This window comes from Felis catus, chromosome D2 (genome assembly GCF_018350175.1).
Source record: "Felis catus isolate Fca126 chromosome D2, F.catus_Fca126_mat1.0, whole genome shotgun sequence".
In the NCBI taxonomy this organism is placed as follows: domain Eukaryota; kingdom Metazoa; phylum Chordata; class Mammalia; order Carnivora; family Felidae; genus Felis; species Felis catus.
In genome coordinates, this window is record NC_058378.1 from 5,040,846 (window position 1) to 5,056,757 (window position 15,912).

Below are 15,912 nucleotides of genomic sequence, written 5' to 3' on the forward strand. Positions count from 1 at the left end.
CCAAAGCTGGCAAGGAGAAATGCAAAGCCAGTTTAGATCTCATTTCTGTGACTTTTCTTCTCAACAATCGATCTCTAGATCCTCTTAGAGCCGATTTCAGGGGCGTAAAAATGGAAATATTTACCCCACCTAGTAAGACCAGGAAATCAGGGCATAAGAGAGGATTCTCAGTTTTTACTAATTATAACAAGTCCTCCTGGCATGAAGTAGTAGTTAAGATGCTTCAAATTGACTAATTTCGTACAAACTCTGCAAATATGTATCAACTGTATTTACATGCACACCATTCCTGCCAACCATCAAGTACTTTCTTTGGTATTTTGTGGGAGATTTCCTTTTACTCCTCAGTAGTAATTAACTATTTGGAAACTATTTTTTAGTGTTTATATTTGAGAGCGAGAGAAAGCACATGAGTAGGGGAGGGGCAGAGAGAGAAAGACCCAGAATCCTAAGCAGGCTCCAGGCTCTGAGCTGTCAGCACAGAGCCCGATGTGGGACTCGAACTCGCGAACCATGAGTTGACGACCTGAACTGAGATCAAGAGACGCTTAACTGACTGAGCCTTCAAGGCGCCCCAGAAAACCATTCTTGAAAGTAGTAATGTAAGATTCGATTTCATGATTATAGCATGATGATTTGAATTTGTCAATGGAGAACAGGTTTCTTTAATCTAGAATTGACCATTACTGTAGGACATTTAGACAATATCTTCCTCTGATCAGCTTTCAACATGTTACCTTTCTGTCCCCGTAGTGCACATGCCCACACACACCCTTTTAAGAATCACAATGCCAAAATGTATTTGTACTTGTAACATTTCACGGTATTAAATGTCAAATTTTATTTCAAGCACTATCACAGCCTAGAGAGAAACATAATCTAAGCCCTGAGATAGTACATTTCAGAAAAGAAGCGAGTATGTCCATGATTAAGTTTAGATGCCTATTGTTGGTCATTCCGAAAGCTTCTTGCATTCTGGAGTCTAGAATTAAAAGGGAAAGGGTTATACATTTAGCAAGCAGAAGCTGAAATTATTTATTTCAATTCAATATAGAACATCAGTCAAGATAATCAATGTGTACAAAAATTTACATAACAGGAGAAACAATGGACAATGCAGCACCTTTAGAAAAATAATTAAGTCTTGTCGCATTTACAGGTAAGTGCCACCCTGAGCATTTACAACACAGTAATTTACTGCAATCAACGACAGGCGAGTTCCATAAAGAAACAAAGCTCTTACACTCCAGGTTTTCAGAAGGTATTATTGGAATGCTTGATCATAACCACAGGATTTGTACATCCTTTAGGACTGAGCTGACCAAAGTCACGAAAGGTTTTCATCGCATATATTATATAAAAGGAGTCCGCTGTGTTTGGACGGCTGGCTCAGTGTCTCTGACAGGTGTGGAGTCTTGAAGAGTTACTGGCTTGATGGTGATCTTTCTGCATCCGGCAAGACAGGCCGTCTCCACAGTAACAGCGCTGGAATATCTCCAGCCCGTGGGAGCCCTTTCTCCTGTGCTTTGTGCACACTTGACCCTCTTTGAGGACAGGTTTACAGATCTTGGACCAGAAGTGTCGGGCACAACACAGCCCCGTGGCACAGTCTGACGATCGGAGACAGACGGAACCTTCTTGTCCTGGAAAGCGGGAGACAGCAGAAAAGGACATGGTCACTACTACGCCTGCGTCATTTCACGGAGGAAATCCTGAGGACGCCTGGGAGGTGCTGACAAAGAAGGAAGGTGAACTGGCTTTACCTTTGGTATGATACAGTTTCGAGGGCAGCGTAGTTCTTCGGGAATACCCGTCCAGGGTGCTGTGATCGTTACCAATGCTTTCGATAATGGTTTCCTCGATTTCTCCTCGGTGGAAAGGACTGTGATCAGAAGGCATACATATCCCTACGGGAGCAGGAGACGACAGTAACACATCACAGCCGGGAGTTAATCACCCACAGCTCTGAGAGCCCCTTCCGCCTGCACCAGCTTGGGATGTCGCGTTGCGCGTTGCGGTGACATGACTTGAAACACAAGCCACGCTCCCTCTTTATGCACTCGAAAGCAACAGCCCCGATACAGCTGCCTGAAACACTTTTCTACCAACTGTGGTGGTGGCAGGGAGATTTCTGCCCATTTTAATATCACCCTTGGGGTAGAAAATAAAATCAGTCACTTACAAACTTGTCCTTAAAAATAACTTCTCTGCCCTGGAGGCTGGCCGGACCCATATAGGACCAGGGTACACTAAGGCAACACTAGCTGCCTGGGAGAGGACAATCTCACCCACTAGTTATTTCCCTGTATAACTTCTCTATTACAGAGACTCGCTTAGTTCATCCCTGAGTATTACTGGGTCCTGCAGAGCGTTGCCACCCTTAGGTTTATTTCTGGAGACTTCTTTGAGTATTGGAGCCTACCCCTTTCAGACATTAAGTTTCAGTGCATCTGTGCTGGGGGGAGGAGGACTGATTTTTAAGGTAGCAGGAGGTGGAGGCAGGCGTGGGGGGGCAGTGCCCGGGGTGGTTGGGTACCAAGATCCCCCTTAAGGGGGGGGCAGCCCAGAGAAACCCCTGTCTCTGGCCTGATACCAGGGTTAACGAGGGGGGGGGGGGTCGCCAGAGGGAGGCCAGTGTGGCAGAGCCCTGAGAGACCCTGTAAGAAAATGGACAGGGTGCTGAATGCCCAGGCCGGTCCCCCAGGGCACGGTGAGCCTGTCCAGGGGGCCCCATCTTCTGTCCCCGGGGACGTCAGGGCGCTCTCTAGACACGTTTTCACGGAAGGGTACCCTCAGAGGTGAGGAGTCGTGCTAAACGCGCGAGGGGCGCGGGTGAAGATGAGGCGCCCCGAGACCTCCGCTCTCCCCTCCCCCCCCCCCCCATTACGCCCTCGCAGCTCTTCAGGGCCACCTCCAGGCAAACCCACTCGCAGGTGGCGCCGTCGCGTTAGCCAAGCCGGGAGCGTTTGCCTCCCTTCCGCAGGCGGCCCGCTTCGAGACGCTGGTCCAGGAGGGACTTGGGGACTCACCGTTTTTGCAGTAGTTTCCCGGGCAGCACATGGCGTGACGCATGCAACGTTTTCTGCGCTTCCTGCAGGCGAGACAGATCTGCGCGCCGGCGCCGGGCCCGCGGGGGGGGCTGGCGCAGTACTCCTCGGTGCCGCACTCCTCGTCCTCAGAGCAGGGGTACGGCTGCGGGGGCGGGGGGGGGGGGCAGGGGTGAGGCACCTGCGCGTCCGAGGACCCGTGCCTCTGCGCGCGCCTCTCCAAAGCCGCGGCGCGCGCCGCCCCCGGGGCGCCCCGAGTCGCGCACCGCCCCACCTGGGACCCCCCCACCCCACCCCACCCACCCCAGCCCCTGCGGGGTCGCAGCGTGCCCGCTCCCTGAGCCCCCGCTCACCTGGTAGTTGTCAACGGTCTGGTACTTGTTCCCTCCCTCGTACGGGATCCCCGGCGCCGCGCTGACCGCCGAGCCCGGGTGCCCGGCAGCGCCGCCCAGCGCCGGGGGCAGGTTCTTGATGGCGTTGGAGTTGACGAGGACCGAGTTCAAGGTGGCGCTCACTCCCAGCTGGAGGTGACCGCAAAGGGCCGCCGCTGCCAGGGCGACCAAGACCCGCGTGGCTCCCGCTGCGCCCAGGGCCGGCATCGCGGAGGGGCTCCGGGGAGGGCAGGCAGGGACGGCGGGAACCGGTGGCACTGTGCAGGGGGTGGGGGTGGGGGCCTGGAAGCCGCGGCGCACGGCTGCGGTCAGCGCCCCGAGAGCCTGCCGCGGTCCCCGAGTCCCCACTGCGGGTGCAGGTCTGCGCCGCCACCGCCGCCGCGGCTGCCTTTATACCGCGGGCTTGAGCATCCCGGCCCCTCGGGGGAGACGACAAAGCAGGGATGGGATTTCAAAGCGCTGGGAGGGGCCGGAGGGTGTGTGTGTACACGGGGGGGGGGGGGGTGGCTCGGCAGTCCCCACCCCGCCCTCCCCGGCGCGGCCGGTCCCCTGGCTCAGCTCGCTTCGGGGCGCAGACGACTGGAGCGGACGCGGGCGGAGGGAGGGACCCGGGGCCCCCCGCGCCCTCCCCTGGCAGCCGGGGTGGTGCTGTCGGATCGGAAGCGCTTCAGAGAGCGCCACGGTGGTGCTCCCCCAGACCACTTCGTGCGCCTTAAACACGTTCGGTGTTAAACTCAGCCCCTCCGGTGACCCGGGGGCTCTACCCAAAGGGCCCCGCGACAGGGCCAGGTAGCCGCCGCCGGCTGCTGGTTAACCTTCCAGAGCCCCGCTTTACTCATTGCCAGTGAGTCCCTCGGTTTAAGTTGGTTCTCTACGACCCCTTCCTTCCACCCCAGTCCCCCACCCCAGCCCTCCCCTCCCCTCCCCTCCCCTCCCCTCCCCTCCCCTCCCCTCCTCCCCTCCCCTCCCCTCCCCTCCTCCCGCCGCCACCGCGAGAAAAATGTGCAAAGAGCAGGAAATTTGCACATCAAACGCGGGTAAGGAGGAAGAGGGACTAATTCTCTTTTGATGGGAAGTTTAGAGAGGGAGGCGAGAGACGCGTTTGGAAATGAGATCGGGGTGGAGGGAAGTGTCCGATAATCAGACTGTTGAATGCTTCTCTCTGGATGCGAGCAGCCGCGGCCAGGAGATGAACTTGATTAGGCAGGCGCGCGACATCAAAGTGGCCAGAGCGCCAACGGTCAGAGCCCGGGGGTTGACTCGGTGGTCCTTCGCTGCCCGCTCTCCTCGGTGGTGGTTGACCCGGGCAGATGAGACAGCCTCGGGGCTCAGCGCCCGACTTCCTCATTAGTACTCCGGGTCGCGGAGCCCGGGAAGGCCCGGGTCTGCTCCCAGGTCAGAGGAGCCGGGACCAGACGGGTACCCCGCCAAGGGAGATAAGACGAGCTGTGGGAAGGGGAAAAGTGAACCGGAACGTGAGTCGGCCGTCGTGTGGATCAGGGTTCAAAAATAACGAAGAGCCCAGGGTGAAGAAGATTGTGCTGCTTACTCATTCGAAAACCATTTATTAAACAAAAACCTGTTGGAAGCTTGGTGCGCTGGCATTGGGGTACCCTCCGGGTTATTGCTCTTTGGGGGGTGCGGATGCAATGATATAAACATTCAGGAGACTATTATCATCATAGTAGTAATAAAAAATAAAGTGCCCCCACTGTTTTTATAGGAGGCTGATGTTATCAGTGTCAGAAAATGGACACCTGCTATGCAAGTTAATAAAAGGAAGAGATGATTGAATAATCGCTGTTGAACGAGCAAGATTAGGACATCCTAATTTTGTGCACCCTAACCTCTAAGGTATTTCTTACTCCACACACACTGACCTATATTCATGACCCCCCCCCCATCTCCACCAAGTACAGCCAGTGAGAGCCTTGAAGTAGGTGTAATCCCAAAGTTAAGAGGGGGAGGGGTTAAAAAAAAAAGTCTGTAATGGTCTGTGTTCTCATTGCTTGGGTTTCAGAGGTCATATTAAGAGCATCTTCCAAACAACCCTTTACTAATGCCTCTAATTAAACCGATATCCCTCCCATCCCAAATTCCATCTATCCCGTGAAATTTCCTCTGGTTTATTGGTAATTGCTTCTTGAAATTCTAATATGGACCAAATCCCACATATTTTTAAAAAGATCTTGTTATGGACACGTACAATGATCTAGGCTTGGCTACAACTTTAGAAGTTTTTGGCACAAACTGGAATTTGGAAACAAAGGGGAAGCTGTTTATATTCGTTGTATTTTTCTTTTTTTTTTAAATGAGCCTAAGAATCGAGTCTATATACCTTTTATGGAGAATAAGCAGTAAGCCAGGTCTCTCTTAGGCAGAAAGGGCCGCATCTTCAGTTGACATGAAGTTGATATGGATGGAGAGGTATTATAAAATAACAGGGTAAGGCTGTAGGGGACTTTAGGCGCCATAGTGTCCCTTGCAAAATATTGATACTAATGTCAGTAATTGAGGTGTCGAGCACCTTGGTGTAGTAGAAAATCTCTACTCTGTTAACTTCTTCCGATGCTGAGATGTGGAGAAAGAATCCCCTGACCTTGGGGAGGGTGAAAATACTTCTTAGTCCTGTTGTCCTGCTTAAATATTTCTAAAAATGTGCTGTGCCACACTTCTGACCAATCTCTCTTCCTCTCTTTGAGAGACGTAGTATGCATTTCACAAATTTAGTTCATTCAGAGCTTGGATTCACAAATGAAACTATTGTCTGGCTCAGAAACAAGAGTACCAGTTAAATTAACAACAAAAGAGAACCCTTAACGAAAAGGCGTGTTTATAAATTCAGTCTCAATCCCTGGATATGTATGTCTGTTGCGGTTTAGTATCGATGGAGCTTGGACAGAATCTACTGTGTTGAGCTAGGGGATTTTTAAGGTGGGGGGAGGGGTCTGTCTCCTTCCTTTCTTACCATGCTGCTCCTGTCCTCCTGATCCGAAAGCTAATAAGTTGGTGAATATGTGAGTTTCTACCATGTGCTAAGCAGGGTACTTGGTGCTGCTCAAAGTTGAGTGCTCAAGTTCTCTATCTTCAAGTAATTGAGTCGGGGGAGGGGTGGTAAGCTCACAAGTTACACAGAAGAGAAACCCAGTACGTGGCAAGCCTACTCTTCCTTCCCAATGGCATCATTTACTTGTTTTTTTTTCAAGTAAATTTAGAGAGAACCCAGGATGTGTAAAGCCAATTCTTCATTCCCAATGGGAAAATTTACTTTTTTCAATGGAGTTTCCATCTGAAAACCCCTTCTGTGATTGAGTTTGTTCCCTGGCCACAAAAGAACAGGATGGGTAAGGGGGTAAAGGGAGGTTCATGGTTCCATCAGCAGCCAATTAACATTCAGTGAATGCCCATTGTATGCAAAATGCTATCCTACTACCTTGGAGAATACACCCCCAAACTATTTAAGGCACTCTCCTTGTCCTCGGAAGCCTTCAGTCTGGGAGTAGTTGGAGAAACAAAAATGATTATATGGGAATGGGGGTAAAGGTTTTTCCAGAACAGGTTCTATTTGGTCACCTACAAGGTCATCGGGAAGACAGAAAAAGGTCATTTCATTCTTTAGGGACCCCTGCCTCCTATTTCATCTTTTCAATATTTCCATAATTAACGCAATAGGTTTAACATTTTGTGCAAGATTTAAAAAAATTTTTTTTTAATGTTTATTTTTGAGGGGGGGGAGGGGGAGAGAGCATGAGTGGGGGAGGGGCAGAGAGAGAGGGAGACACAATCCAAAGCAGGCTCCAGGCTCCAACCTGTCAGCACAGAGCCTGATGTGGCCATGAACTCATAGACCGCGAGATCATGACCTGAGTCGAAGTCGGAGACTCAACTGACTGAGCCGCCCAGGTGGCCCAAGACTTTTTGAATAGGTAGAATGTGTTTACCAATGTGGAATTAAACCTCCGAAGTCACCAATGACAAGACGGTACGTGTGATCCCTCACATTACAAGTGCGGCATTTCCACCTCGTCATCTGAGCCAGGACAGACAGATACACTGCAAAAACACCATGCTATTGGCAGACGAGTTTTCCATCTTTCTGTGAGCTTCTTCTGTGATTGCTGCGTATTGAATTCGCTCCCTGTCTCCTTCCCTCCTTCCCTTCTCTCTTTCTTCCATTCTTACCATTAAATTTTACTTTACTAGGAAAACATTAAATAAACGTCATTGCTTGTGGCGAATGTTGTCAACACTTTTGTTGGTACCGATCCTAAATTTAGAAGGAATTCCTCATTCCCGAGTTTAGGGGGAAAAAAAGTTATGACTTTCTTATCGGCCTTTAAAAGATTTTGGTGTTAATGCTATTCATGACGTTAAAGGGGTTTTAGACCAGGCCCATGTTCGGACCCCCCCAACCCCACTCCCCAGAGGCTGGATTAGGCTTTTCTGCACTCCTCAGTGCAAAGAGAAGGTGAGATTTGACAACAGTTATGTTGGTGTGGTCAGTGGAGATGGCCCACCCAGAAAAATCAGTCCCCCAGGTCGCTTTCCATCCCAGCTCAGAAGATGTGCTTTACAGGAGCAAGACGTTAACAACCTAGCTGACAATAGAGCCCAGAATCCAGAAACTTTTAACGAAAAACCAGAGAAGATCTTTCCTGACGTCCTGACGCTGAAAAAGGTCTGTGGTGTGGTTACAGAGATTGCAAAACGGCCACCCTAGCATCCTGCTAAAGGATTTGACATTTACAACCATGAAGACTGGCCAATGGCAGCAGAAAGCAGGATACAGGATCCTTTTGAAAACAGACTCCGGATCTAGAGAAATACCATTTTCCTTCATGTCTGAGTTCCTATCCTCTCCCAAGGATCACCGCGTACAGAACGCAAAAAAGGTATCTCGTTGGGGTGTCAGGAGTCCGGCGCTGTGCACTGGGGGCTTCTGTGATGCCTGCAGCTGCCTGGTCAATCCGGGGGGCTCGGTCAAGCCATTTAATTCTAGCGTTGGTGGTGGTCTTTCAGTTATAAAATGATATGAGGGGGGCGGTGGAGAGGCCCCTTCTGACTAGGCAAGCCCGTCTCTCCCTTAAAAAAAAGAAAAATCATTGCCAGGACGAGGCCTTTTGCATTCTGATTAAATAAGAATATCCTGTAAGAGGCCTTGTCAAGGACATCAATGCTGTATTTTGATTTTGAAGAAAACATGTAAGTTTTTTTTCAGAGTTTGACGTCTCTGAAGATAGGTGAATACCTGAATCAGGGGATTTTTTTTTTCTTTTAAAGATGGTGATCTACACATACATTTCTAAATTTTGTCCGACGTTCATGGAGAAAATGCCGCGAATACGGAACAGTCCAAACGGCGAACATGAGTGATGGCAGCAGTTCACCCCGGTTAACCTTGAGTACGACCCTCACACACACCTACACGGAGAGCAAGCCAGAGAGCGTGAGAAAGTTCTTGCCCTTCACAACACTGTCCTGTTTTGGAGCCGAATGCATTTCCCCACCCGTCACCGAATCTCACGCTTGGGGAGCGTCAAGGGGACCCTCAGGTGGAAGAATATAGGAAGCGGGGCCTGGAAAGCATTCTGTGTCCCAAGACCCCGTCTCAGCGTGGGCGGGAGGGACCCGGGATGCAGGCCAGCAGCAGAACCCCGCACTCCTGGCTGGCAAGAGAAGGGACGCGTGATGCGTGCAGGGCTCTCCACCATCCTTGGGTCACAAAACCAGAGGGACCCTGGAGCTCCCCGTGTGCCACGTGCAAGGCCATCGGGAGCCCTAGCAGGGGGGGCCCAGCTCCGAGGGCGCCCCAGCTCCAGAGGGCGCCCCAGCTCCCAGGGCACCCAGCGGGAGGCCCAGCTCGGAGGGAGCTCAGAGGGAGCCCCGAGTCCCCCGCACGTGCCTGGGTGCCCGCAGGCTGCTCACGCCAGCGCCGTGCTGGGGAACGAAGCCTGTTTAGGGACTCGCCTTGAAGAGCGCAGATCAAAGGGCCCGGGGATCCCCGTCCTAATCAGACTTGAGCCCGGACGGCTTTTCCCACGCAGCCCTTTGCGGGGCTTGGAGCATCTCTCGTGCTCAGCACGCTGGCGCGGCCGCGGCGACCCGCGGGGGCGCAGAGCCTCACACTGGATGGCTGCGTGGGTTCGGTGCGTGGTTCCCGCGCAGTTAGGGGCAGGGCCCCTGGGGCTCCGTCAGCGAGGGTGAGGGGGAAGGCCACGGCGGGGACGCGGAGAGCCCGGGGGACCGCGGGCGCCGGCGGGCCAATCCCGCTCTTCTGCTGCCCCCTGGTGGCGCTCCCGCGGAAGTGCGTCCTGGGGAAGACGCCCGAGGAGTAGCATCCCGCGGAGGAGTAGCACCCCGTAGTGTTCTCTCCAGAAGCTTCATTCTCCAGGTTCAGTTGTCTTGTGTTGTGCACCTCTGCGGCTCGCTACGTTACAGCCTCGTCCAGGGTGAAAATTCTCTTGTTCTACTTAGCCTTCTACACAATGCCTTGCTCACAGAAGAATTTATTTCTTCATAAATTACAATTAAAATGAGAACTGGGACCCAGGATGTAGGTCCTCCCTTTATGTGTATGTAGTTCTCCCCCCATCGAAGTTGAAAGGCTCCAGGTTGTTAGAAATATATTACTGGGAAATTCTAGGCCAATCACATCTTAGACAAGACCCTACATGTGTAAGTATTCACGGAGAGTAAAAATATAAGAGAATATTATTCATCTATTTGAGAAAATATTTATCATTTCATGTTTCCCTGTTCATAAAGGACATAAAACCTGTAGTTGTATGTAAAATCATAGTTATAACACACTATTTAATACTTGTATTTCTTTAGAGCTGATATAATGCACAGGTTAAAAAAAACAGAAAACATATGCAAGTAGAGATAACGTATGTATCTGTTATAATTATTATTAGTAGCTATGCATTGTTATTATTTTACAGTTAATCATTCTAAACTACTCCCAAGGTTTTTCTTACAGCTATTTTTTCTTAAAGAGATGTCCTGGCAGGGGGTATAAAAAAAAAAACAAAAAAACATTTATCTGTAATTAGTATTTCTTTTAAAAAATAAAGATTTCTGGAAGATGTGTGCGAATACTATTTCTGAACATTCAATTTAATAAATATTTTTATATACTAAATTCTTGTCTATAAGTTAGATGCTAACTGTAAAATTACATATGATTATTTCAGTATTATGATGTAAAAATTATCAGAATGACTTTAAAGAAACAAATGAACCTCAAAGTTTTGCAAAATTGTTTTGATTGGACCCTGTCCACCTTTTTTGATGGAGCTGTATTCTCCACCAGTATTTCCATTTTCTTTTCACAATATTACTTCTGTCTGGCTGATTCTATTTACAAGAGACATAGTAAAGTGAGCTCTGTGTTTAACAGTGCATTTTGCAAATACCAATAGCTTTGTAAATTCCACTAAGCCACACACTTAGAAGGTATGAGAGTGTCAGGAAGAGACTCTAAGGGCTAATTAACTTTCTATCAAGTTCATCCCCTACCCCCTTCTGTTACTATGATTTACTCTTATAATTTGCTAGTAATTTTAGAAAGGGACTGTGTTACAGCTGTGGTGTCTAAGGGTCTAAAGCTTTCAGACTGCTTCGTTGTTACAGTTCTTGATTCTAGGCAAAGTCCTAAATTTGTTAGGAAAATTACCTTGCGATGGTTTCATTGATGCATGGAGGCGAGAAAGGTAAGTAAATAAGTAAATAAATAAATGGATTTTTTTATTGGCAAGTGTGTAAGAAAAGAGAGAGAGAAAATAATAGAATTCTTTGCTGTTTTTGTAGGCAAGGCAAGTATCAGTCAATAAAAAGTGTTTATTTTCCTGAAAAAGACTATTAAGAACTCTGCAGTTCTGGGATTCGTAAACTGTTGTTTAAGAATAAACAGAAGAAAACCCCCCTAAGGATGCATGTTACAATGCAGATTCCCAGACCTCCCTCCTAACTCTTTTGATTGATCGCATAGGCTTGGGGGGGGGGGTGGTTGGGGGGCTCCCAGTGTTAACACTCTCCATTGGTTGAGTGTAAGCCAGGTCACCCTTAGGCTACACTTTGAAAAATTCCACCACTAACTCATCAGTCCCCACCAACCTGCTCCGTCACCTCCCAAACTCCAAACTCCTTACTTTCTGCCCCCGGCTAAAAGTTAATTCCAAATATAGTGTTTTCCCAAACTTTGGAACGTTAGGCTTACATTTCCCCACCCTTGGCAACAACATTACACATAGGTACACATCTTCGCAGAGCCGTGGTCCTGGTTCCCATTTTGTGTATTTGTTGCGGGGCCCAGGAATATTTATTATTATTTTTTAATGTTCTACATGATTTTGGTGCAGGACCAGGTTTGGGGAAGATTGCCCTTGCTCAGGCTTACTGATCAAAAGGTCACCAGGAAGGTCACCTGAGCGTCTGATTTCGGCTCAGGTCATGATCTTGTGGTTTGTGAGTTCGAGCCCCACATCGAGCCTGCTTTGGATCCTCTGTCCTCCTCTCTGTGCCCCTCCCTCCCTTGCACTCTCCTAAAAATAAATAAATATTTTAAACAAAATTAAACAACAACAAAAAAGTCACCAGGAATGCTTGTAAAATTGCCTGCCTACGTGGGATGCTGGTAAATGGTAAGAACCAGCACTAAAAAAATGCATAAAACTGCATAAACATATATGCACATGCATATACATTATATGTATAATTTATGTACATTGCAAAACTTTACTGATCTAAAGGATACACAGCACGCAATGTGCAAATACTAGAGCATATTCATTATTGCAAATATCCTGTAGCCAGTTGATTCTTGCAGATGCTTAACTGTTTTTTTGCTTAACTCTTGTATCCGTAGCAAACGTACGGGTGTTAATTCAGCCACGATTTAACAAATGGAGTTGCATCACGGTCTACTAGGTTTTTACTAATCAATCTGTCATTAAACCTGATATATGACCTACTCTTAAACTACTCTTGCCCTTGTATAAATTGTATTCATTAAACAAAAACGGCTTTCAGCTTCAGTTTAAACCCAGCCCTGATTTTTCCTGTCTGCTGATATCTGTAAATACTCCCACTGAGGTTAAGTTCAAGGGAAAAATGTGAGTCCGTGAAGCAAGCTCACAATATGGAGTATTTCCACCATACTGAATCAAGTGACTTCTCTATCCCTGGTCCCGGGTGGTCTTTAAACCAAAGTTCACCTTCACCAGACTGTTTTCTCAAGGCAAACACACCTTCAGTAACCCATTCACTTCTCATGTTTCCTACTTGTCTTAGATTTTGACTTAGTTTTTTCTTAGCCTGTTGTCAACTTTTTGAGACATTTAAGAACAAAATTATATGTACATGTATATATAATGCATATAATTTTATGTTATAATACATATATATATATAATACATATAATTTATTCAGCATAACATTTTTTGTTGTTGCTAAGAGGGTCAGTCCAAATAACCTAACTTCTTATTTCCCCAGAAATGAAAATTATTTAAGAAAAAAAAATATACAAATGTTTTCAGACTGTGTTCTTATGCAACTTTTTCATGAAGCATTGTTTGCGAGATTCATCTATATTAAATTTAGCCAATGCATTTATTGTTCACGTCAGTATAATATTCCACTGTTTATCGGATTTAATAGTTCATTACCCACATGATGAATATTTCAATTTCTAAATTTTTTGCTACTTCAAAATGCGTATGTGGGTATCCTTACATGGATCTCTGTATGAGCATGTATGGAGTATTTTTCTAAAAAAATATATCAAGTATTGAGTTGTAGAATATGAGAATTTTCAACTTTATTAAATATCACACAACTGTTCTTCAGAGTTGCTGTAATAATTCACATTTGTACAAGCACTATGTAAGAATTTTACATTGCTATACATTTTAACATTTATTATTTTAAAATTTTAATTTGCAGATTGATGGGTGCAGATGGGTGCTTTTCATTCTTAAACTTCTAGTGACTGATTATTAATGAACTCAGATATATATGCATGTATTTTTATTCTCTGGAAGAGACTTGACCAAACTTCGTATTTATTTAAAAAAATTTTTTTATTTGTTTTGAGAAAGAGAGTGAGCAGGGGGAGGGGCAGAGAGAGAGGGAGGGAGAGAAAATCCCAAGCAGGCCTCACACTGTCAGCACAGAGCCCAATGCAGGGCTCGATCCCACGAATCAGGAGATCATGACCTGAGCTGAGATCAAGAGTCAGACAATTAACCCACTGAGCCACCCAGGCTCCCCATGACTTGACCAAACTTCTTAGGCTGTGCAACAAATGACACAAAGAAATTACAGGCTACTCTTGAGGTTAAAGGAGCAAATATCTGAAATATAACATTGGTAAATCAAAACTAACCTAGGTATTCGAAATGCATGTCATGGCAAAGATATATGCAAGCCAAGGAAGCACAGGTGTTTATTGCTTTTTTTTTCATGGTAAATGTACTCTTTAATCCCCATCACCTACTTCACCCATCTCCACCCACCCTCTGGTAGCAATCAGTTTCTTCTCTCTCCTTAAGAGTCTGTTTCTTTGTTTCTCTTTCTTGCTCACTTGTTTTGTTTCTTAAATTCCACACACCAGTGAAATCATATGGTATTTGTTTTTTTCTGACTTATTTCGCTCAGCAGAATACTTGCTACCTCTATTCGTGTTGTTGCAAATGGCAAGATTTTGTTCTTTTTTATGGTTGAATAACATTCCACTGTGTGTGTGTGTGTGTGTGTGTGTGTGTATACATGTGTCTGTGTGTATATATCATATATATATATGTGTATATATATCATATATATCTCACATCTTTATTCATCTGTCAATGGATATTTAGGCTGCTTCCATAGTTTGGCTAATGGCAATACTGCTATAAATATAGGGATGCATGTATTACTTCAAATCAGTGTTTTTGTATTTTGGGGGTAAATAACCAGTAGTGTGGCTACTGGATCATATAGTAATTCAACTTTTTAATTTAATTTTTTTTCAAAGAACCTCCATACTGTTTTCCACTGACTGCATCCCACTAATAATGCATGAGGGATTCTTTTGCCCCACATTCTGGCCAACACCTGTTGTTTCTTGTGTTTTTGATTTTAGCCATTGTGAAAGGTGTGGGGTGACATCTCATTGTGGCTTTTTGGGCGTTGAGTTTTATAAATTCTTTACATATTTTGGATAATAACCCTTTATCAGATATGTCATTGCCAAGTACCTTCTCCCATTCAGTAAGTTGCATTTTAGTTTTGTTGATTGTTTCCTTCATGGTGCGGAAGCTTCTTATCTTGATGTAGTCTCAATAGTTTGTTTTTGCTTTTATTTCCCTTGCCTTAGGAGTCGTATCTAGAAAGATGTGACTATGGCCTATGTCAGACATTACTGCCTCTGCTTTCTTCTAGGAGTTTTATGGTTTTAGGTCTCACATCTTAATCCATTTTGAGTTTATTTTTGTGGATGGTGTGAAAAAGTGGCCCAGTTTCATTTTTCTGCATATTGCTGTCCAGTTTGCCCAGCACCATTTGTTGAAGAGACTTTTTTCCCTTTGTATATTCATTCCTCCCTTGTCAAAGATTAATTGACTTAATAATGTGGGTTTATTTCCAGGTTTTCTATTCTATTCCATTGATCTATGTGTCTTTTTTTTATGCCAGTACCATACTGTTTTACTTACTACCACTTTGTAATATAACTGAAAATCGGGAATTTTGATATCTCTGGCTCTTTTCCTTTTTCAAGACTCCTTTGGCTTTTCAGGGTCCTTTGTGTTTCATACAAATTTAAGGATTGTTGTAGCTCTGTGAAAACTGCTGTATTTTGAGAGGGCTTGCAGTGTATCTATAGACTGCTTTGGGTGGGATAGACATTTTAATAATATTTGTTCTTTCAACCCAGGAGCATGGAATTCCTTTCCATTTTGTGTGTGTGTTGTCTTGTTGTGTAGTTTTCAGAGTGCAAGTCTTTGACCTCTTTAGTTAGGTTTATTTCTAGATATTTTCTTGTTTTTGGTGCCATTGTAAAAGGACTGTTTTCGTTTTGTTTTGTTTTGTATTTATTTTTATTTTATTTTATTATTTTAATATGAAATTTATTGTCAGATTGGTTTCCATACAACACCCAGTGCTCATCCCAACAGGTGCTCTCCTCAATGCCCATCACCCACTTTCCCCTGCTTCCCACCCCCCATCAACCCTCAGTTTATTCTCAGTTATTAAGAGTCTCTTATGGTTAGACTGACTCTCTCTCTCTCTCTCTCTCTCTCTCTCTCTTTTTGTTTCTTCCCCTCCCCCATGGTCTTCTGTTAAGTTTCTCAGGATCCACATAAGAGTGAAAATATACAGTATCTGTCTTTCTCTGTATGACTTATTTCACTTAGCATCACACTCTCCAGTTCCATCCACGTTGCTACAAAAGGCCAGATTTCCTTCTTTCTCATTGCCAAGTAGCATTC

General features: G+C 46.0%; 1 protein-coding gene across 2 annotated transcripts; it reads right to left on the bottom strand.

Moving 5' to 3' along the window:
• Nucleotides 1–816: 816 nt before the first annotated feature.
• DKK1 (dickkopf WNT signaling pathway inhibitor 1) lies at nucleotides 817–3,809 on the bottom strand. Of its 2 annotated transcripts, XR_002736687.2 has the most exons (5): nucleotides 3,401–3,809; nucleotides 3,030–3,192; nucleotides 1,764–1,907; nucleotides 1,244–1,643; nucleotides 817–982 (listed from the first exon to the last, which is right to left on the bottom strand). XR_002736687.2 is itself a non-coding variant. In XM_023240318.2 (4 exons), exons 1-4 carry the CDS (start codon nucleotides 3,644–3,646, stop codon nucleotides 1,390–1,392), a joined length of 807 nt encoding a protein of 268 aa, XP_023096086.1. In that variant the 5' UTR covers nucleotides 3,647–3,809; the 3' UTR covers nucleotides 817–1,389. The 2 variants fall into 2 exon arrangements, 1 of the variants encoding a protein (XP_023096086.1); XM_023240318.2 differs by having other exon boundaries at nucleotides 817–1,643.
• Nucleotides 3,810–15,912: the final 12,103 nt, after the last annotated feature.